The sequence below is a fragment of the Cajanus cajan genome, chromosome 8 (genome assembly GCF_000230855.2).
Source record: "Cajanus cajan strain Asha chromosome 8, NIPB_CcT2T_4, whole genome shotgun sequence".
Taxonomy (NCBI): Eukaryota; Viridiplantae; Streptophyta; class Magnoliopsida; order Fabales; family Fabaceae; genus Cajanus; species Cajanus cajan.
Window position 1 is genome coordinate 52,835,151 of NC_138524.1, and position 21,622 is coordinate 52,856,772.

At 34.6% G+C, this 21,622-nt stretch overlaps 2 protein-coding genes across 3 annotated transcripts; one reads left to right on the forward strand and one right to left on the reverse strand.

Annotated features, from left to right (window-relative positions):
* Positions 1–214: 214 nt before the first annotated feature.
* Positions 215–16,293, forward strand: LOC109804674 (E3 ubiquitin-protein ligase KEG). The gene is made up of 16 exons (XM_083062871.1): positions 215–996; positions 3,163–3,528; positions 3,623–3,853; positions 4,020–4,145; positions 4,239–4,575; positions 4,654–4,811; positions 7,157–7,314; positions 7,918–8,039; positions 8,180–8,314; positions 9,426–9,550; positions 9,775–9,879; positions 10,346–10,579; positions 12,862–13,195; positions 13,404–13,592; positions 13,711–14,016; positions 14,680–16,293. Exons 1-16 carry the CDS (start codon positions 380–382, stop codon positions 15,883–15,885), a joined length of 4,749 nt encoding a protein of 1,582 aa, XP_082918997.1. The 5' UTR covers positions 215–379; the 3' UTR covers positions 15,886–16,293.
* A 553-nt stretch (positions 16,294–16,846) lies between these two features.
* Positions 16,847–21,048, reverse strand: NUDT16 (nudix hydrolase homolog 16). 2 transcript variants are annotated; one of them, XM_020367115.3, is made up of 4 exons: positions 20,530–21,048; positions 18,823–18,937; positions 17,833–17,916; positions 16,847–17,318 (listed from the first exon to the last, which is right to left on the reverse strand). In XM_020367115.3, exons 1-4 carry the CDS (start codon positions 20,598–20,600, stop codon positions 17,061–17,063), a joined length of 528 nt encoding a protein of 175 aa, XP_020222704.2. In that variant the 5' UTR covers positions 20,601–21,048; the 3' UTR covers positions 16,847–17,060. The 2 variants fall into 2 exon arrangements, with proteins under 2 accessions (XP_020222704.2, XP_029128482.2); XM_029272649.2 differs by lacking the exon at positions 20,530–21,048 and adding an exon at positions 19,639–19,664.
* Between the last annotated feature and the right edge of the window lie 574 nt (positions 21,049–21,622).

The following is a 21,622-nucleotide window of genomic DNA, read 5'->3' on the forward strand; positions in this document are numbered from 1 at the left end:
ACGATATTTTTATTAATAAAAACACTAATAAATAAATTTTATGTATTAATATTTGATAAATTTTTTAACAAAATTTAAATATAAAAATTAAAATAATATTTTTTTAAAATTATAAAAATTAAAAATAATAATTTTAAATTTGAGGAAAATAAACAATTACTAAAAAAACATGTTCTGGTTAGTGGGAGAAAAACTCTTGAAATGCATCCAAAATAAACTATCCATAAGCAGAAAATAGGGGGGAAAAAGAAAAAAAACACAGCATCTCCTCTTTGACGCAAACAAAGAAACAAACAACACAAACTAACTGGGTTTCTCATTCACTTTCTTTGTCTCGGTGTTTTCCTCTATTTCCGTTCCTACGGTTCCGTCCGGTTCGATGAAGAGCAAGGTTCCGTGCTGTTCCGTGTGTCAAACGCGTTACGACGAGGAGCAGCGGGTCCCACTTCTTCTCCAATGCGGCCACGGCTTCTGCCGAGACTGCCTTTCCAGAATGTTCTCCGCGTCAACGGACACCACGCTCACGTGTCCCCGCTGCCGCCACGTGTCCCGCGTCGGAAACTCCGTCCACGCCCTCCCCAAGAACTTCCCCGTCCTGGCGCTCCTCCGCCCGCCCTCGGCTAACGCCGTGAGGTCCGTGCTGGACTTCGATTTCGACTACACCGACGACGAGGAGGAGGAGGAGGAGGAGCGGCGGGGCGGTGGGGGATTGAGGGTGGGGCGGCGGATTGGGGAGGGGAGGACGTGGACGGCGGTGAGGGGCGGGAAGAAGGTGGCGGTGAAGAAGGTGGAGGCGGTGGAGGAGGTGGAGTGGGTGATGGAGAGGCTTGAGTGGTTGCGGAGGGCTTCCATGTGGTGTAGGAATGTGTGCGCCTTTCACGGGGCTGTCAGAGTTGGTCATGATGGATTGTGGCTTCTCATGGATAGGTGTTACGGTTCCATTCACTCTGAGATGCAACGCAACCATGGTAGACTCACTCTCGAGCAAGTCCTAAGGTTCTTTTCTTCATCTTCTTTTTTTTTTTTTTTTTTTATAATTAGAATATAATTTTTTGGTTCGTCCTGGAGTTTTCAGGATCGTCATTAATCTCCTCGAGGGAGGTACCTAAAAAATAAGACACGACACGTTAATTAGAATATAATTTATAACATATATGTTTTTTTTACAGAATTTTTCTAGTAAAAATAACTAAAAACGCGTCTGAACCTATATTCAAATGTGTTAATGTTCATCTTCTAAGTTTCTTTTTTGTTTTTTTTTTCTCTCTTCAATATCATCTAATTATTGACTTTTATAATAATAAATAAAAAGTCATAACAATATAGATATTTAATTGGTCCATAATGTGTGTTTGGAAACACGTCTTGGAGGCTTGTATTCCACTATCACTTAATTTTTCATTTCATGTTGTATTTAAAATGGTCTCCAAACATGCCATAAAATAAAACTATGGATATGCATATGGATCCTTTCCTAGATTATCTCCATCCTCTCTAATTTTTCTCAGAAGATCTAGTTTGGTAAACTATTTTGAAATATATAAATTGTATTAAAATTAAAATTTGTAATAAATAAATATTTTTATGATATAAAATATATTTTATATTTATGATAAATAATTTATATTATGATATAATATTATTTTAAAAAATTGATACTTTTTTAAATAAATATTTTGAAATTTAACATAAAAGTAACAAAAATGGTAGGAATTTTTTTTTTTTTGGTATAGAAAATTAGGAGTGTGTCTGTAATATTTCTCTTTTTATCAAAATTAAACTTATTAAATTTGAGGAGTAAGTGAATCATGCTTCCTTTAGGAAACTCCACCACTTAACGTAAAGAATTGACTTGCATCATCTTTCTTATTTTAAGGAGACAAGCTGTTGCAGTTTGCTGCAAGTTACTTTTTGTATTTTAATTGTTGTTTTATTACGTTACAACTATGATTATTAGTTATAAATAAATATAATGTTTAAAATATAGATGTATTGTGTGGTAAAAAGTTATATTAAACTTTGTATGACAAGCCATGAATATGATTCGAAATTGTAAATAAATAGTTATAATAAGACAGAGGTTGTAAAAATGTAAGTAGGTATCATAAACTATACTTTATAAGTATCTTGTCACGTATAAGATGGACGTTAGACCCTTTCATGTGTTAACATATTATAGGCCGTTTTTACCAAAAAAATAAAATAAAATAAAATAAAATTATAGGCCATGAATATGATTAAAAATAATGAATAAATAGATATTATGAAATCCAGACGATACATAAGTCATTTCGTACTCAGGTACCATGAGATTGTACTACCAAATATTTTTAATAGCCGATAGTTGAATCAATTTAGACATTGATTCAAAGTTTAAGAGTTAAATTGTAGTTGAATCATGATTAAATCAGTATTAATGAAATAATATTAAATAAATATAACATCATAATTTTATAATACTAAAAGTAAAAAAAAATGTTATTTATAGATTCTTAATATTTAATGTGTGCGTAAAATTCTAAGCTAAATATAATATAAAAAACTGTTATTTCTGGTTGTAGCAATTTTTTTTTTCTTTTTATATGTGGTTTCTGTAGAAAGGTTGTGGCAAGAAAATTATTGCTGGAAGTTGGTACATATAATAGTATAAAAAGAGAAGCATAGTGATACTAATGTTTTGTTAGTTTAATACTTTAATTTATCTAGATTGGTTTGATGGGTATTATTGCCAATGTCACATGTTATAAATAGGATGAACCATGTTCTGTTGAGAATTTAAAGAAAATGCAATGATTATGTGCATATTGCTGTCAATGCTAATTAATGTGTGTCTGGAGCGAAACTACCTGAATGATCATCTAGACTGTGGTTAATATCTAAACTTTATCGGCTAACTGGATTTTCTCCCTATGCTTTTCTGTTTTCATGCTAATAAATTATAAATAAAGTAATGTTTCAATTATTTGGATGAAATTGTGTTAAAATTTTGAAAACATCTCATCAGAGAATGACTTGATGATTTGCTTTTCTTAATTCTTATTTAGTGCAATATGGGCAACTTAAAAGTCATTTCCATGAAATTTGAGTTCTTCCTTATTGTAAACCAATTGTCTGCACTTTGCAATAATTATGAATAGTGTCATCAAATTTTGCTAAATGTAGGTATGGGGCAGACATTACACGAGGGATTGCCGAACTTCATGCTGCAGGCATTATTTGCATGAATATAAAACCATCCAATCTTCTTCTTGATTCGAATGGTCATGCAGTGGTTTCTGATTATGGGCTTGCTGCTATTCTGAAGAAGCATTCTTGTTGGAAGGTCCAACCTGAGTGTGCCTCTTCAAAGAACCACTCCTGTATAGAATGTACAGTGCTCAGTCCACATTACACAGCTCCAGAGGCTTGGGAGCAACCTGCGAAGAAGTCATTAAATTTGTTCTGGGATGATGCAATAGGCATATCAGCAGAGTCTGATGCCTGGAGTTTTGGTTGCACACTGGTGGAGATGTGCACGGGTTCTGTTCCGTATGTGAATCAACTTGTTATTCAATTTTTATTCCTTACATTTCTCACATTTTGTTTTCTAGAATTTCATATCATAAATTTTATGCTCGTGTAGTTGGGCTGGTTTAAGTACAGAGGAAATTTATCAAGCAGTTGTCAAGACAAAGAAACCGCCTCCACAGTATGCTAGTGTGGTTGGTGGTGGAATACCTAGTGATTTGTGGAGGATGATTGGAGATTGCTTACATTTCAAGCCATCTAAAAGGCCTAGTTTTGATGCAATGTTAGCAATATTTCTCCGTCATTTGCAGGGAATACCACGCAGCCTTCCTGCAAGCCCTGATAAGTAAGTCCCATAAGTTATTATTTCCATGACTTGTATATTCTATTCTGGTTTTATGGCATCTGATTGAGCAGTCAACGTGTAGGGTATTTATAGTTTTGATATGTGATGTGTAAATGAGCCAAATTTGCAATGTCTTATATAATGTTATATATTTCTGTAAATACAGTGGCTTTGTTAAAAGCTTTTCGTCAAATGTGATGGAGTTGTCCCCTGGGCCTGAATTAGTAGTTTCTCAGCAAAACCCGTTCCATCTTCATCAACTTGTGTCTGAGGGGGATGTCAGAAGTGTTAGGTTGGTTGGTGCTACAAAGTCACAAACAATCTTCCTTGAGCTAGATTTCATCTGAATTTTGCAATAATGCTTTTTCTTTATACTTTTATACAGAGATCTTCTAGTCAAGGCTGCATCAGATTATGGCAGCAACTACATATCTTCTCTATTGGAAGTTCAAAATGCTGATGGGCAAACTGCTCTCCACTTGGCTTGTAGACGTGGCATGGCAGAACTTGTTGAGGCAATTTTGGAGTATGAGGAGGCAAATGTTAATGTCTTGGACAAAGATGGAGATCCTCCTCTCATTTATGCATTAGCTGCTGGATCCCCAGAATGTGTTCATAATCTTATTAAAAGAGGTGCTAACGTGAGGTCACAATTAAGAGATGGCTTTGGCCCATCTGTTGCTCATGTTTGTGCTCATCATGGTCATCCAGATTGCATGCAAGTATGTTTTAGTTGAATCATATTCATATTCGTGTATTTACTAGATTTATATTCATATAAATTTATGGTAACATAACAGGAATTACTATTAGCTGGAGCTGATCCTAATGCAGTGGATGATGAAGGTGAATCTGTACTGCATAGAGCAGTTGCCAAGAAGTCCACTGATTGCGCCCTTGTGATACTGGAAAATGGGGGCAGTAGATCAATGGCCATCTTGAATTCAAAGAATATGACGTAAGTATAAACTTTCCTTCAATTTTATTTTTATGCTAAAAATGTGTTTGCCAAGCAAGTCAATCAGTCCAGGACTTTAGACGTACAGAAAGAAACTAATGTTACTCAATTTTGCATTTCCTGTCATCAATGTGAAACGTGCACTTTGGCTGTCTCAGTCCACTGCATGACTTTTTCTCCAGCATGGAGCAGCATACTCATGTTGAAACATGCACCTATAAGAGTTCCCGTGAACTACTTCTGTAATTTCTTAGCTACTTGTACAATTGAATACAATTTTAAGATTGGAATTAGAACAGAATGACAATACTTCTAAGTTACTGTATTTATAATGAATAATTGTTTTTAATGCTCAATATCTTACATAAGTGATGTTTATTCTTATTATCTCTTCATTATGGTGCGTTCCTTATGAATTATTAATGCCAAATATAGTTTGCCGTTTTCCCATAGTTCTCTTATCTTCAAACTCAGAGTGTCGTGGATCTCACCTTTTCAATATATAGTTTTTTGTATGTTGTCTGAATGCTGAACAAACATGTGGTTGGTTTCCCCCTAATGCAGGCACACTCCTCCTTCATGATTTTTTGCATCTTCTGTGCATTATCTAGGTATAAACAATAGTCTCCTCATCTCCTGTCATTAGGTTCTGGATGCCTATTCTATTGAGACTATTTAGTGTTTGCTTTTGTGAGCAAAAAGGGGAAAAGGAAAGATGTATCATATTGTAATGTTCTTATTTAGTAACAAAAATTTTAGTATAGTTAAGTTTCAGTGTAACCATATTTGCAAATACAGTTTTTTTTTTTCCTTATTAAATTTCATAATACATGAATACTTAGAATAGTGTGATTATATGATTTCGTTTGACAACCTATGAGAATAGATCTACATAATTCTTATTTCTGATCACTCGTACTATTTTTGTTCTAGATAAAGTAATTATCAAGTTGTTGGTGTTATATTCCATTTGTTCTTCCTCTCATGATAAAAGAAAAGACAATATTGATAGATTATAGATATTCATGAGATTGAGGATACTTTTACAAATGCCTCTTTGTGATGCTTGGGTTTTTTACATGTATCAGTTGTTCTGTTTTTCCTGGTAAGTTGGGCCTGGTACATATCTTGTCCCAAGGCATGGTTTCTTATATGTAAAAGATGGCAATTTATTCTGTTACTTTGGATATCCTACAGCACAAGATTTTGATAGACACCAACTGGTATGAGAATAAGGACTGAATTTTATTCAATTTAACTGATACGGAATTACAAATTACATAGGAGATTTAGTAAACTGATTTGAGTGCAAAGGTTTCCTCACAAGATGTTCGAGAGCTTGGTCTCTCCCTTCACGAAACCACTCAAAAACTGCCTACCTTTTGTCCGGCTTCTTCTGCTATTTTTATTATGCTAATAACTGCCTAGAGGCAGTTACGCTTGCCCCCACTAACAGCACCCAGTGCCTAATTAAAATAACAATAACTGCTAAAATAAATAATAACTGCTAAAACAATTCAGTCCTATTATAAAACCTAAGTCTTGGCTCTCCTCTTATAATATCTATACTAATCTATACTAATATATAAAGGGAATACTTCTTTTAATAACTACCTTGGTCTCCACATTTTTTTGACCATTATACCCTTTCATTTTAGAAAATTAGAAAAAATAATTAATGGACTAATCATAATTAGATCTATACTAATATATAAAGGGAATACTTCTTTTAGTAACTACCTTGGTCTCCACATTTTTTTGACCATTATACCCTTTCATTTTTAGAAAATTAGAAAAAATAATTTATGGACTAATATAATAATTTATTACTTAATTTTATTTTTATTTTATCTTTAATAGAGGCACGAACCTCGACCCACTAGTTTACTTATAAGAGGCCTAACAGATTTCTACACACTGATATTGCTGATGGAAAAGTGAAAAACCGGTATTCCTGTCGGAATCAACTATGGTCACCTCTTCATTGTCCTTATTTCAGTGGTAAAGATAATAAATTGTTTTCATATTTTTGGTAAAGAATCGATTCCCTCTACTGCTACTAGGAAACTGAGAGCAAATGCTGCAAGTTAATCATATTATAGCAAGTTAAATTCCACTAGAGTTGGTATTTTTGCTATTTTTAAAGGACATTTTTTTATCATAATTATTGGGATTAGTTTTTAAGGTTTTGGGTGTTTTATTTCTTGTCATGTTTTTTGGAATTTTACAATAGAAATTCTGTGGGATTGTAATATGCTTTCTGGTTATTATGTGGGTGTTGAATTTAGATATATATTTGCCTCACATGCATATGTGATAATGTAGTTGCACTCTTTATGTTTCAGACCGCTTCATTTGTGTGTGGCAACATGGAATGTTCCCGTTGTAAAAAGATGGGTGGAAGTTGCAACTTCTGATGAGATTGCTGAATCAATTGACATAGCGAGCCATATGGGCACTGCTTTGTGCATGGCTGCTGCCTCTAAGAAAGACCATGAAAGTGGTATGTAGATCTGGGATAATTGGCTGATGATGATTTTAACATTTGTCTTTGTCTGTTGATTAAACTATTATAGTTTTCTATTCAAATCTTATGCTGCTTTTTATTTTTATTTTTTCCAAAGTTTGGTGTGATTTTTCTTCTAGAACATTTTCCTAATTTATGCTAATAAAGCTTCAAGTTAGGTTATTCCAAAGTTTGATATACTTTTCTTTTCTTGTAATTTTGGTTTTGGAAACTTTAAATTTAGTCAAATTTTTAAATAAATTGAAAGTTTTGAAGTTATATTGATTTCTAACTTTAAATGCTAAAGTGCTGCCCAAAAATAAGAACTTGTCTCATTATAACATGGTAAAGCTGTTCACTTGCATGAGAATGGAAGTATAGGAAAATCATCTCTGTATTGGATAGTTTAACTGTTACTACATTTTGATCATAACCCTAAGTTTAATGGCACTTCTGTTCTGTTAAACCTGCACTACACATTCATCTGTTCAAAGAACACTTAATGGTTAATGCATGGATATTGTAAAACCATTTGTGTTACTGCTTCTGTTTTCTTCAACAGTTAAATTATCTGATTTTGTTTGATCATGCCAAATATAGAGGGGAGAGAATTGGTGCAAATACTGCTCACTGCAGGAGCAGATCCATATGCTCAAGATTCACAGCATGGATGGACAGCTTTGCATATAGCTGTTATGGCTGATGATGTTGAATTGGTTAAGGTGAGTAAACCAGCTTCTTAATTAGAATGATTAAATGTCCATAAAAAATATTCAATATTGTGTTGGTATCTGAAGTATGTGGCTTTTGTATCTAATGTTGAGTCTTTTTTTTTTTTTTTTTTTTTTGGTGTTCTGAGTAGGTTATTCTTGCTGCTGGTGTTGATGTTAACATTCGCAATGTGCACAATGGCATACCTCTTCACACAGCCTTAGCTAGGGGATCTAAGTCATGTGTTGAACTACTTCTATCTATTGGGGCAGATTGTAGTTTGCAGGTTTTCATTCATGTTTTGAATTTACTCCGTTTAACTGCAGTATTAAATGAAGTGTAATAATAAATATAAGGACAAAGTTTCACATCTTATTATTGTATTGTTTTCCAAATGATGATATGATGCTTTGTCTGATTTTTTTTTTTTTTTCTATTTTAGAAAATACTTTTTGCAATTGTCTGTAATTGAATTCATTTTTATCATATGGCTGATTGATTGCTGAGTTCAGTTTCCACGCTGCCCTCTTCATCAGAGAGTAAATTAAGCTTATATGGTTGGAGACCCACAAATCTACGTGACATCATTCATATGAGAATTCAGACGGTTGCATAAGCTGTTGAAGACGTGGAATGGAATATTGAAACTATTTGTCCAAGTTTATAGAATTATCTTCTATTTGGTTTGAGATCTATTGACATAGTTGAAGTTTAATGTTTGCTGCCATTGCTGGCCTTTAAACTGTCAGATAAATTGCAGTTTAACAATTTGAGGTTTATCCTTTTTCTAAAAGTTAATACATTGCATCTCAAAATTGAAGAGTGAGTTCATAACATTTTACGGTGCACCCTAAAATTAACAACTAGGCAGTTACAGTATCGTAGCAGTCATGAGTGGCACTTGACTGGAACTAAAATCTTTTTCATTGACAGTTTTTAGATTGCACCAAACTTCTTGAGGACGAAGTCTCACAAATGAAACCTCACCATTCATTTTAACTCCTCAATAGTGTCTAAGTTCAGGGGTTAAAGTGTTACTGATGAAACTTCTGCACTATTGGGAAAAACTAAAGTCCAATATCAACTAGAGATATGACCAAATTAGTGTATATAAGATATACCAACATTGAAAAGTACATAAACTTTAAATCTACTGTTTTACCTAATCTGTAAGTTTGCCTTTGTTTTGATTTTATTGTTGTCTTTATCTTATCTATTTTCTTTTACATTTTAGGCTGGCTTGTGTATGTGAACAAAGATAAAGATAGAAATTATTTTTTAACTGAAATTTGTTACTTGCCAGAAATATTTGAAACTTGACATCCCACCTATCTTTTGAAAGTAACTTTTGCTATTACGTTGTGATTTAAGGTTTTAAGCTGTTTATTTTGTCTCAGGATGATGATGGTAACACTGCTTTCCATATAGCAGCAGAAACAGCAAAAATGATACGTGAAAATCTTAAGTGGCTCATTGTTATGCTTGGGAATCCTAATGCTGATGTCTTAGTCAGAAACCACAGGCAAGTTGCAGCTTCATGCTCTCATTCTCCTGAGATTTTGATTACATTTTATTTCCTTTTTTAAACATCTGAAAAACTTGTGTCCATCTAGCATCATTTTAGAAACGTTGGCAACATTCATTTTCCATTCCCAAGAAAGACCCTACTGAATATAATAATAGAGTTATTTTAGAAACTTTGGCAACATTCATCTAGTATCATAATAGAGTTATGTTTTATTACAGTGGCAAGACTCTACGTGACATCTTGGAGGTCCTTCCCCGACAATGGATATCTGAAGATCTGATGGAAGCACTTATGAAGAAAGGAGTTCGTCTCTCTCCTACAATGTGAGGAGACAACATTTTTTTTTTTTTTTTTTTATATTTAGTATTCTTGAATTATCTTCATTGTTTATCTTAGAACATTTTAGAATATTGTCAAAAATATTCAGAACTTTTTGTGATACCAATTACTTCTCAAAGTTAAGAAGAAATCTTAGGAGTTGTTTGCTGATTTCATTATGTTTTCTAATTTTTTTCCTCATTTAATTTAGCTTTGAAGTTTATTGTCTTAGTGTGCTTGGGTTGTCACAAGTAGAATAGAACTAATTTGTACTTGACCTAATACATAGTATAAACAAGTGCTAGCGTATGTATTTTTGAAAACATCATATCAATCTAATGAAATTGTATCAAAAACCTTCACTGTAAAAAAGAATACAATTTAGAGCCTGCCTTTTCTCTTTCCCACCTTAAGCCCCCGCATTCTCTACTAATAGGTATTATCATTTTATTTTTATTTTGATTGTTCTAGATTTGAAGTGGGCGACTGGGTCAAGTTTAGGAAAACTTCCATAACTCCAAAAAATGCACGGGAAGGTGAACTGCAGAAGCGGGTGGGCTTTGTGCAAAGAGTTTCAGACAAAGATAATCTCATTGTTTCATTTTGTTCTGGAGAGTATAGTGTTTTGGCAAATGAAGTAATAAAAGTCATTCCATTAGACAGGGGACAACATGTGCAGCTTAAAGAGGATGTAAAAGAGCCCAGGTTTGTTTTCGCATAAATTCCATCAAATATAAGTGAGGTAAAGTATGTGTGATTTATCAGTACATGCATGTTTATTTATGTACAGTAGTAATTACAAGAGTAATCTTTTCGTAAATTAGAACAAATTAGCACCAAAATCATCCATGAGTCAGTGACAGATACCAAGCATTATTTATGTGCTTAATCCTAATATTATATAGTATAATGGTTTCTTTATGTGTATGCCTATGTGAGAGGGATTTCTATGATCCTTGTATAATATCTAAATGGGCTGGAAAGGTCATGATAGAAATTCAATTGCAAGGCATGATACTTGAGTCCTGCACAAGAAGTATGAGATTCCGGTGCGGGGTTTTTAAGTTCTTGGACTCTCCAACTAATATAGCCAACTTTTGTAGTGTGATTCTCTTCAAGTTCTTTTGTTCTTATCAATCTGTATTAGAGTCTTCCCCAATGTCTCAGCTGTAAACGAGTGGAATAGATGGTGATGTCGACATTGCAAGTGTTTGAACGGGACTAGTCAAATAGCTAGTCCACAGCTAGCTTGCATGCATGCTAGAGTTATGGATCATGGTGGGATGTTAAGATCAAATTGCAAGGTGTTGGACAGCGGGCTTCACACACACACATCTTTACATTGCTGTGATATTGTTCATTTTGAGTTTAAGTCCTCATGGATTTACTTTTGGTCATCACCTAAAAGGTCTTTTTCCATTGGAGACATTTGTGTATTTATAAACCCGTGTTATTCTTCTTGTTCTTATGATGTGATGTGAGATTTTGATTATATCCCAACAACTTTCCCCTCAAACAAAAGATCATGGTTTAACATCCTTCTATGTAGCAAAAGCCATCTTTTCGATCCATACGTATTTTAATGGTGGTCCATAGAGCTCAGTCATGCTCTAGGTACTTGTACCGTTGCTTCATCATTAGCTCACGATAACAGGACACACCTCCTGGCATCTATGTTAATAGGAAGACTATTCATATAAGAAATCACCAATTAGGAAGACTTTCGATAGGAGGGATCTTATGCTTGAATCCATTTGCCAACTCTGATTCTTGTCTTGCTGATAACCTACTAGAAACTGTTAGCTCATGATAACAAGACACACCTCTCTATGATACTTGTCTTGTCGATCACCTATTAGAAATTGTTTGCTCACAAAAATAGGATACACCTCTTGACATCTATGTTGATAGGAAGACTATCCATATATGAACTCACCAATTAGGAAGACTTTCGATACGAGGGATCTTATGCTTGAATCCACCTGCCAACTCTATGATACTTGTCTTGCCAATCACCTAGTAGAAACTGTTAGCTTTGATACCACTTGTTGAGTATCGAGGGTTCCTGCACACATGTTTTCACATTAGTATGATATTATCTACTTTGGGTCTAAGCCCTCATGGATTTGGTTTTGGTCATCACGCAAAAGGTTTCTTCTCAATGGAGGCATTTGTGTATTTATAAGCTCGTATTCCTTCTCTTGTTTTGACGATGTGGGGCTTTGATTATATCCTCAACACAAGGTATGAGACTTAAACTCCACATTGGAAGTATGAGATTTTAGTGAGGCTTACAAAGGTAAAATATTTTTAAAATCTCTCTCCTTTCTTGATAAACCAAACAAGAAAAGAGTTACCTCCTCTCCATTAAAATTCCTCCTTTCCTCTCATCTTATCTAAATAGAATTTCTAATCTCTCCCCTCTCCTTGTGAATCAAACAACAAAAGAGTTATATCTCCTCACCTCCCCTTCATTAAAATCACTTCTCTCCTTTGAACCAAAAAAACTTCATTAGTAAAGTCTGGCTAGTGGAAAACTAAATGAGATAATGGAAGAAAAAAAAATAATGAAATATAATGTCCGGAGTGAGGACACCAGTGAGCAAGTTCTCACATCCACTTTTGTGCTTTATCTGTGTAGACTACATTACATTTGCTTGGATTTATGGCATTCCTTGAAGAATTCATGCTCCTGGAGTAGTTCTTAAAGGATGTTGAATTTGACTGAAGAGCCCGATTAATGGGGTGAAATCTTTGTATATTTTTTTTATCCTTTTCGGTTGATGCCTTGTACTCTGATATGTAATTTCTTCTTAATGTTTTTTAAAACACAGAAGGAGTAAGGTTGTTGTGCAGAAGGGAAAGAGAATAGAGAAGAACCTATTCTTGACTATATAGATTTTATTAACTAGTTCCTTGTGCGTGACATATGCTTGAATTTCTTTCACTTATTTTCAGTGATATTAATGACTAATTACCTATGTTAGGTTCGGTTGGCCTGGGCAATCTCATGACAGCATTGGAACAGTATTATGTGTTGATGATGATGGTATCATCCGAGTTGGGTTTCCTGGACAATCCAGAGGATGGAAAGCTGACCCAGGAGAGATGGAACGGGTTGAGGAATTCAAGGTTGGAGACTGGGTTCGTATTCGTCCTTTTCTTACATCTACAAAGTATGGGTTAGGATCTGTGACACCAGGAAGCATTGGCATTGTATATTGTATCAGACCAGACAGTAGTCTGTTAATTGAACTGAGTTATCTTCAAACTCCATGGCATTGTGAACCAGAGGAGGTCGAGCATGTTCTTCCTTTTAGGGTAAGAAACAAGTTAGAGTCCGTTTGGATGTAAGTTAAAAGTATTTTTTAGAATTTCTCTACTGGAAATAAAGAGTGTTTTCGAGTAAAAGAGCTCTAAAAAGCATTTCTAATTTTGTATTCAGACTCTTAATCTAATTTTTCTTTTATGACAGTTTGTATTTCTCCTTAGTTGCATGACTTGTATCAACTATTTTTTTCTCTTACAGATTGGTGATCAGATATGTGTTAAGCGATCTGTTGCAGAACCTAGATATGCTTGGGGAGGTGAGACACATCATAGTGTTGGAAAAATAAGAGAGATTGAGAGTGATGGTCTCCTAATTATAGATATACCAAACCGACCTGTTCCATGGCAGGCAGATCCGTCAGATATGGAGAAGGTGGAAAACTTTAAGGTGGTACTTGTTGTTGGCTTTTATCTACCGATTTAAGTTTCTTCATTTCATATACTATGAGATGTTATATTATCAACTTTGCTTAATTTGTTGTTTTGCTATTTTTGTCCAACTGCAGGTTGGAGATTGGGTTAGAGTTAAAGCTTCAGTGTCTGCTCCAAGATATGGGTGGGAGGATATTACAAGAAACAGTATTGGAGTAATTCATAGCTTGGAGGAGGATGGCGATATAGGTATTGCCTTTTGCTTCAGGAATAAGCTTTTTACTTGCTCAGTCACTGATGTTGAGAAAGTTCCCCATTTTGAGGTGGGGCAAGAAATTCATGTGATGCCATCTGTCAACCAGCCGCGGCTTGGATGGTCCGAGCAATCACCCTCAACTGTTGGAAAAATAGCAAGAATTGATCTGGATGGTGCACTCAATGTAAGATCATATATTTGGTTTTTTCTTCTAAATTTTGCACAAGATATCATACCTATAATTATTTTTAACAAAAGCGGACCTAATACAGTTTTTGGTGTTGCTATTTTAGTTGGGTATAGAAACCTTCTAAAACCAGAGTTATAGACATTTCCTAGGATATTATTGTTCATCACAGTAGATACTTGCAACCGTTGCGTTTTATTCAGTTCACCCAATTTAGGTGGACTGAGCCAATTCATTTCTGCCGCCTTATAAGACTAAAATTTAAGTTTGAAAGCAATATGCTTCAAATAAAAACCCTGTTGTAATCTTGAAATAAAAATATGATGCTAGTTATTGTACTGACATGAAATTTTGGCCTGATTTGGGAAAATATTTTTTATTTTAATTTTTGGCTCCCTGTTTTCAAAAGTTTGTATAGGAAATAGTGAAAATATAAAAGAAAATTAAAAAAAATTGTTTTTTGACTGCTTTTTGTACAAACCTTTGACAACATAAACAAAGTGAAATTAAGGTGATATTTTTGTAATTAAAAGTGAAAACAGAAAATGTTTTCTCAAAGAAAACAAGCCCTAAATTTCATATAAAACATTTTGTTGACAAGGTTATTTGTGATTGCATCACTTAACTATCGACACAGTGACTTTGCTGGTTTCATTGTAGGTGAGGGTCTCTGGTAGGAAGAGCCTGTGGAAAGTTTCACCTGGAGATGTGGAACAACTTCCAGGATTTGAAGTTGGTGACTGGGTATGCTCAAAACCGAGCCTGGGAAGCAGATCAAGTAATGACTTGAATGGAGTTGGAAGTATAGCTGTTGTTCATAGTGTACAGGATTCTGGTTACTTGGAACTGGCTTTCTGTTTCCGTAAATTAAAGTCATTGACTCATTATACAGAAGTTGAAAAGGTTCCTTGCTTTAAAGTTGGTCAGTATGTTAGGTTCAGAACTGGTTTAGTGGAACCGAGGTGGGGTTGGAGAGGAGCTCAGCCTGAATCTCGAGGCGTTTTAACCAGCATTCATGCTGATGGAGAAGTGAAGGTGGCATTCTTTGGTTTGTCAGGATTGTGGAGAGGAGACCCTGCAGACCTGGAAATTGAACAGATGTTCGAAGTGGGAGAGTGGGTGAGATTAAAAGATGATGCCAATGATTGGAACTCAATAGGGCCAGGTAGTGTTGGTGTTGTGCAAGGCATAGGGCATGAAGGAGGAGAATGGAACAAAAGTACTTATGTTGCCTTTTGTGGAGAGCAAGAAAAATGGGAAGGACCAAGTTCCCACCTTGAAAGAGTTCACAAACTCTTTGCTGGACAGAAGGTTAGAGTTAAACTTAACGTAAAGCAACCAAGATTTGGGTGGTCTGGTCACACCCATGCAAGCATTGAAACGATACAAGCCATTGATGGTGATGGAAAGCTTCGAATACACACACCACCAGAATCAAGAGCATGGATGTTGGACCCATCAGAAGTAGAGGTGGTAGAACAGAAGGGGCTCTGTATTGGAGACTGGGTCAAGGTTAAAGCATCAGTTTCAACCCCAACCCACCATTGGGGAGAGGTGACTCATTCAAGCATAGGAGTGGTGCATCGGATGGAAGATGAGGATCTGTGGGTGGCTTTCTGTTTTGTGGAGAGGCTATGGCTTTGTAAGGCATGGGAAATGGAACAAGTAAGGCCATTTAAAGTGGGAGACAATGTTAGAATAAAAGATGGATTGGTGAGCCCAAGGTGGGGTTGGGGAATGGAGACGCATGCCAGCAAGGGCCGGGTGGTAGGGGTAGATGCGAATGGCAAGATAAGAATAAAGTTCCAGTGGAGGGAAGGGAGGCCTCGGGTAGGAGACCCTGCTGATTTTTTCCTTGATGAATGATGAGAATTTGATGTGCTACGTACGCAGATCATGAACGCTTTTCTCATATAATTTGATTCTCATAGAGCTCTTGAGCATATGCTTATCTGGGCCCTACTTTGTGCCAAGAAAACTTTGCTGCCCTTCAAACTAAATGTTTTGAAAGATGGAATACTGTTTTTGACTAATATTTCTTCATGTTTACATACAGAAGTGGAAGGAGTGAAGTTAGTACAGATTTATTCTTAGCTTAGGCCATTTTATATACATAACTTGATTAAATTATAGTCCCAGATTGAGGTATATATGTATTTGCTTATAGTTTTGTAAATATTGCACTTCACAGTCAACTCTTTATTCAAAATAATCAATTGCATTGTACAGTGGGATAATTCTTGAATGGATTTTGTTTCATTATTCCGTGTGCAATTAATCACCCTTGACATTCAGTTCGACAATTGTGCATGATTTGAACTTTATTCACCTCACATTTATAACTGCAAGAAATTGAGCGAGTAATTACTTTTTCCCACAATATTGAGTTGGCTAAGTAGTTTAAAATCTCCCAAAGTCATTTCTTATAGAGAAATGTCAACAACCCTCACTATCACTCTGTTAACACTTTCTCTTAACATTTATTGAAAATTATAAATTTTAGTGAATCTTACCACTAAATCAAGAGAGACACCTTGTGTTAGAGAGTATGACAAGCATTACTCTTATTAATACCAAAAAAAATATGCACATTTCTTATGCTGACTCCATTTTTCTGCATAACGGAGAAATAACAATGAAGCAATGCTGCTGAGCTTACACATTCATTTTAAATAAGAGTAAATTTTACGTGATGAAACCAAGTTATAATTTTGTCGATCTTACATGTGTTTCCTGCAATAAATAATAATTACTGCTGAAAGGACACTGCATGATTCTAGTCATCTTCTGTTTGCCGTAAAAGGATCAAGCAATAGGGATGAACAGATAAGAATCAAAACAACGCGATCAAGCATCTCAAGTCTCAACTAGAATCCAATGTTATGAATTACTCTGAATTAAAAAAATCAGAGATCGATCGACAGATTCGAAACAATAACTATGCAATTCTGATTTAGAATTATCTGTCCTAAAGTAATGAGAAATGTTTTTATCACAAAGAGATACACAATGCCCTAAAAGTAATTAATCGGCAAATCCGTCTATCCATTCATTCCACTCACCAACTTATCCTCATGCCATTTACAGAAGCATTCCAGTGCATCCCTCATCCAAGCATGCCGGAGGCTTCCAAGGGCCTCCGATACAGCTAGCCAACTCCTATTTCTGGTACTTTGCTCAGGCCATAACTCGAGTTCCTCCTTGACAAACAAGGCGAACATTGCTGCTTTACATAAACCTTCTGGACTGAACTCATCTTGATGGGTCTTACTCCTAAACTCGTAGTATCCAAGAAAATCCTGACAACCAGTAGCCATAGATATCACCCATCAGTTTGCAATTATCCATGCAAATGATAAATATTAACCTTGTTTTGCAGTCAAAATAAAGAAAATTAAATGTACTAGAATTTCAAGGTGCAGCAATAGAAGAATTAAAGGATAACAACATGCCTAAACAAATAAATGAAACCAAAATCATGTACTAATATAATCTATATTTTAGGGCCATGTCCACCAAGCTTTAAATGATGTGGCATCTTGTGTTTTCACAAAGAACCAAAAGTCAAGGTAAATATTAAGAGAAGACTTCCAATGCAATAATTATCATCAGACACCCACTCACATCAACAAAAAAAATATCATCACAAATGATATGATTTTCACATAAGCCTCCTAGATTACCACTTATCCCAAGTGATCCAAGATTCTCACTATGAAACCATTAAAGAATACAGACAATATCAGATAAACCCAATAACTATATTACCGACACTAAAAGTCAAATGAATTCATGAGTGGTTAAGTTTTTCACCATTAGGTCTCCTCGAACTCCTGCTTCTTCAATAGCTTCCCTTACAGCTGCCTCCTCAACAGTTTCATCATTCTCCCAACCTCCCTTTCAATGGAAAATAATATCAAAATAATCAGAAATTACATCTCTATTAGGGGCCCTTCCAGAAAACAATGCCCAGCTGATCTAAAGCAGATTAAGTTAGAAAACAAAGTAAAACTAAAGTAGCAGCAATCATTTTGAACAGACCTTTCAGTTGCAGTTAATTATCATGAGGCATCAAAATATAATGCAATTTAGTAGAAGTGCCTCATCAATAGGTTTGGTATTGATATTTAACAAATTTACAATAAGGTCTAATTTACTAAGGGGAATAACATGGTGCAATAAACGGTACCTGTTTTATCATCTCTCCAAAACAAAGAAAATTTGATTTAAACTATTTTAATAAAACAATGAACAAAGACATGATTGGAACAAAAACTAGCCAACTAGGTTCTAAAACTAAAAATACCCAATACTCATATATATTTAGCATAAAGCAAGCTTAATTGGATGTTGAACTGTGGGTGGACTATATCATCTGCATAAATAATACATATAATATAACATTGAACTCGTGTCTTAAATTCAAATTATGGTTATTTAATACATGTTAGAAAATACTTCCTAAAAACAAAGCCATTCAAACCAAAGATCATTGAGAAATATATATATGCTTACTTGGATGTTGAACCGTAAGTGGATTATATCATCTGCATAAATCATCATACATATAATAACATTGAACTCATGTCTTCAATTTAAATTATGGTTTTTTAATATATGTTACAAAATACTTCCTATAAACAAATCCGTTCAAACCAAAAATCCTAGAGCCATACATAGACCATAATGAAAAAATTTGTAGAATCTAGAGTCCCGAAATCCTTTGTCACCTAAAGCAGTCAATTCCAGAAAATAGCTCAAGTTTCAGACACAACCTAATTTCACTTCATCAGAAAAATATACCTTTGGAAACAAAAGACCTGGTCCACTTGGTGAATTAATCATAAGCACTTCAACAATCTTATTAGAACTAGAGTCTCCACAACCATTAGAATTTTTATACCTAAATGGAACACACCTGCAACCCAATAAGAATCTCCAGATCAGATCTTTGAGTATACATAACCAAAACAACTATATTAAATAAAAACCACAATGCCTAGCTGAAAGCGTGAAAATCATTGGTTGTAATAAAAGTGGCTCAATTAAAAAGGCTAAAGTTCAGTCAACATACATCTTTCAAATTTTTTTCCATTACAATTGCATATTCCAAATACATATTGTTAGTTCATATGAGATTGCATAAAAAATAGATATGACAATTACTTCTGTGGGGGAGGAAACGATTAAGTCATTTCATCCATTTTCTTATATAACTATAACTATCAATATAATAAATCTGCATCCATATAAACAAATAACAAACTAATGAACTTAAATTTAATCAGAAAAACAAAGAAAAGTGAAACCAAAAAATTCCATTTGCACTAGTTGGTTAGGTAACTCCAAATCATTCACATTCATAAAAATGAGTAATAAATTTCAGGTCCTATACTATTCAATCTGAACACAAATTTCTATAGTAAAAGCCTTAATGCACTTGAACTAGTCAAGTGTTAATTTGCAGGATGACAAAAAAGAAGCAGTTTTAAAGCTGCCAAGACTCCTTCAGAAGCAACAGGATAAAAATTTAAAATTAAGCCAACAAAATAATTTGGCAGCACTACTGAGATTAAAATGACAAAATGGTGACAAAAATTATAAACCCTAATTCTTTACCAAAAGTCCATTGGTGTTGCATCTTACTGAAATTTCCAGGATTCATGTGATCACTATCATGCTAGTTTAGTAAATAAAAGACTCATGATATCTGCATATCCCTATATTCAACCTAACTTCCCAAGACTTAGTCAAAAAAAGGCATATGCTATGTGTACAAAACACAACCACACGGGACCAAAGTGTGATCGTATCAAACTCAAAAAAAATTGGAATGTATCTCTAAAGTCAAGTTAACACAATCACCTAACACTTTTTGGCGTATATGCAAGGCACAGAAAGTCAATGCACCGAAATAAACTTCTCCATTTTTTTCAATTATTCTAGCATCCCCTGTTCCAAAACCAACACTCTCTATAAACAACATTTAGAACATCTATCTATAATAAATAATCACAATGTTAATTTATAAATTTGTTATAATATAATAATATTTATATTTATATTAAAATCTAACCTTTCGTAATCTATCTTACACGGTTGATCATTCGAGATCAGGGTTCTAAGAAACAGTCCGTGTGCACAACAACATAAAAAATTGCAACAAAATTGTGGCTGCAATTTATAACCTTTATCATGATTAACTAATCACACGATGTTCCCTATAATAAAAATATATATATAAAAAAAAACTTCATAATCCCAAAAAAACACCGTGATAGCCACATGCATCAACAAAAAGGCATCTCAACCAAAACCTAAACATCATCATCAGCCAGTCACCATCACAATTCTTCAACCCAATATAAAAAATAAAAAATTACGCGCTCCGTACGAAAGCGACATAAATGATTTTTTTTATGAGTATCAATTATTAGAATGAAAAAGAAAAGAAGTACTAAAGAAGAAGATGCAAATGAGGATATAGAATGTGAAACGGCGTCGTTTTACCCTGCAACAAGACGAAAACCGTTCTCGTATCGCTGTTGATGCCGACCCGTACGGGCCACCAGTTCAGACATAATAGCAATTCCCGCAATCAATTCTGAAACAATTCGTTCGCCATTGCAATCCTACGGTATTGGCGCCCGCACCAGATCACGATCTAGGAACGCATGGTTCTTTCTTCTTCCTAGGGTTTGGTTTGCAGAGAGAGAAAGAGATTAAGAAGAAAAAGCTGAAAACGAAAATGAATTAATCCAATGAGATTGAGGGTTGGGTTTGGGTTTGGAAGAGGCGAAGCGCTTCGAACGGATCAGAGGGTCAAAGTCACGTGGATCGTGGTCAAATGTGGGGCCTGTGTTTTATAGCCCATGTCAGCGTCTTCTCTGCTGCGCGGACCACGCTTTCAACGAATCACGCGGCGACACGTGGATGCCTGATGTTTGGTGGAGAGGACGGTGGAGGGTGATTGGGTGCGGTGCGTGGTGGGGTGTGGTCCGCGAGGCAGGGGATTGGGAAGCGGTTGAAGAAGTCAGCGGATGGAGAAGGATGTTTGTTTTTGGCGCTTAGCATGTGAGGATTTTGTAGGGTCCTCTCTTCTTGTCCTTTCATTTTTATTTTTTATTTTTAAATTCAGATCTTCTTCTTTCCACCAAATAATATTTATTATTTATACATTATAATACTAATATTCTCATACTCCACTTTGTACACCACTGCTATAATAGTATCTAACATATAAAAATTATATATTAATTTTCAAACTTTATTTTACTCATTTTTTAATTATATGTCTTCATTCAAACGTTAACACTGGAAATTAACTTTTGAATACATAAATCAACAATACATAACATGTCTTTAGGACCCAAATGGTAGTGAAGCTTTAGCCAAAGTAATAAATACTAAAGGATTATTCAAATAATATCACATTTACGGGTGTATTAGTTTGGAATTTTATAGAATTTTAAAAAAAAAATTTAAGTAAAAAAATTTGTTGTGTTTAAGTCACTTAAAACTAATCCAATGATATTCGATCTGAATTTTAAAGATTTTTTAAAGAGTCTACTAAAATTTATTAGTATTCATTTGAAATTTTTTA

Bases quoted from the DNA above. Each gene is read 5' to 3' on its own strand.
- LOC109804674 (XM_083062871.1), top strand. From the start codon at position 380: ATGAAGAGCAAGGTTCCGTGCTGTTCCGTGTGTCAAACGCGTTACGAC. The intron at 3,854-4,019 runs GTAAGTCCCATA...CTGTAAATACAG, and splicing joins CTTCCTGCAAGCCCTGATAA to TGGCTTTGTTAAAAGCTTTT. The intron at 9,880-10,345 runs GTGAGGAGACAA...TGATTGTTCTAG, and splicing joins GTTCGTCTCTCTCCTACAAT to ATTTGAAGTGGGCGACTGGG.
- NUDT16 (XM_020367115.3), bottom strand. From the start codon at position 20,600: ATGTCTGAACTGGTGGCCCGTACGGGTCGGCATCAACAGCGATACGAG. The intron at 18,938-20,529 runs GTAAAACGACGC...ATTGGGTTGCAG, and splicing joins GGTTTTCGTCTTGTTGCAGG to GTGTGTTCCATTTAGGTATA. The intron at 17,917-18,822 runs GTATATTTTTCT...TTCCATTGAAAG, and splicing joins CAGGTCTTTTGTTTCCAAAG to GGAGGTTGGGAGAATGATGA.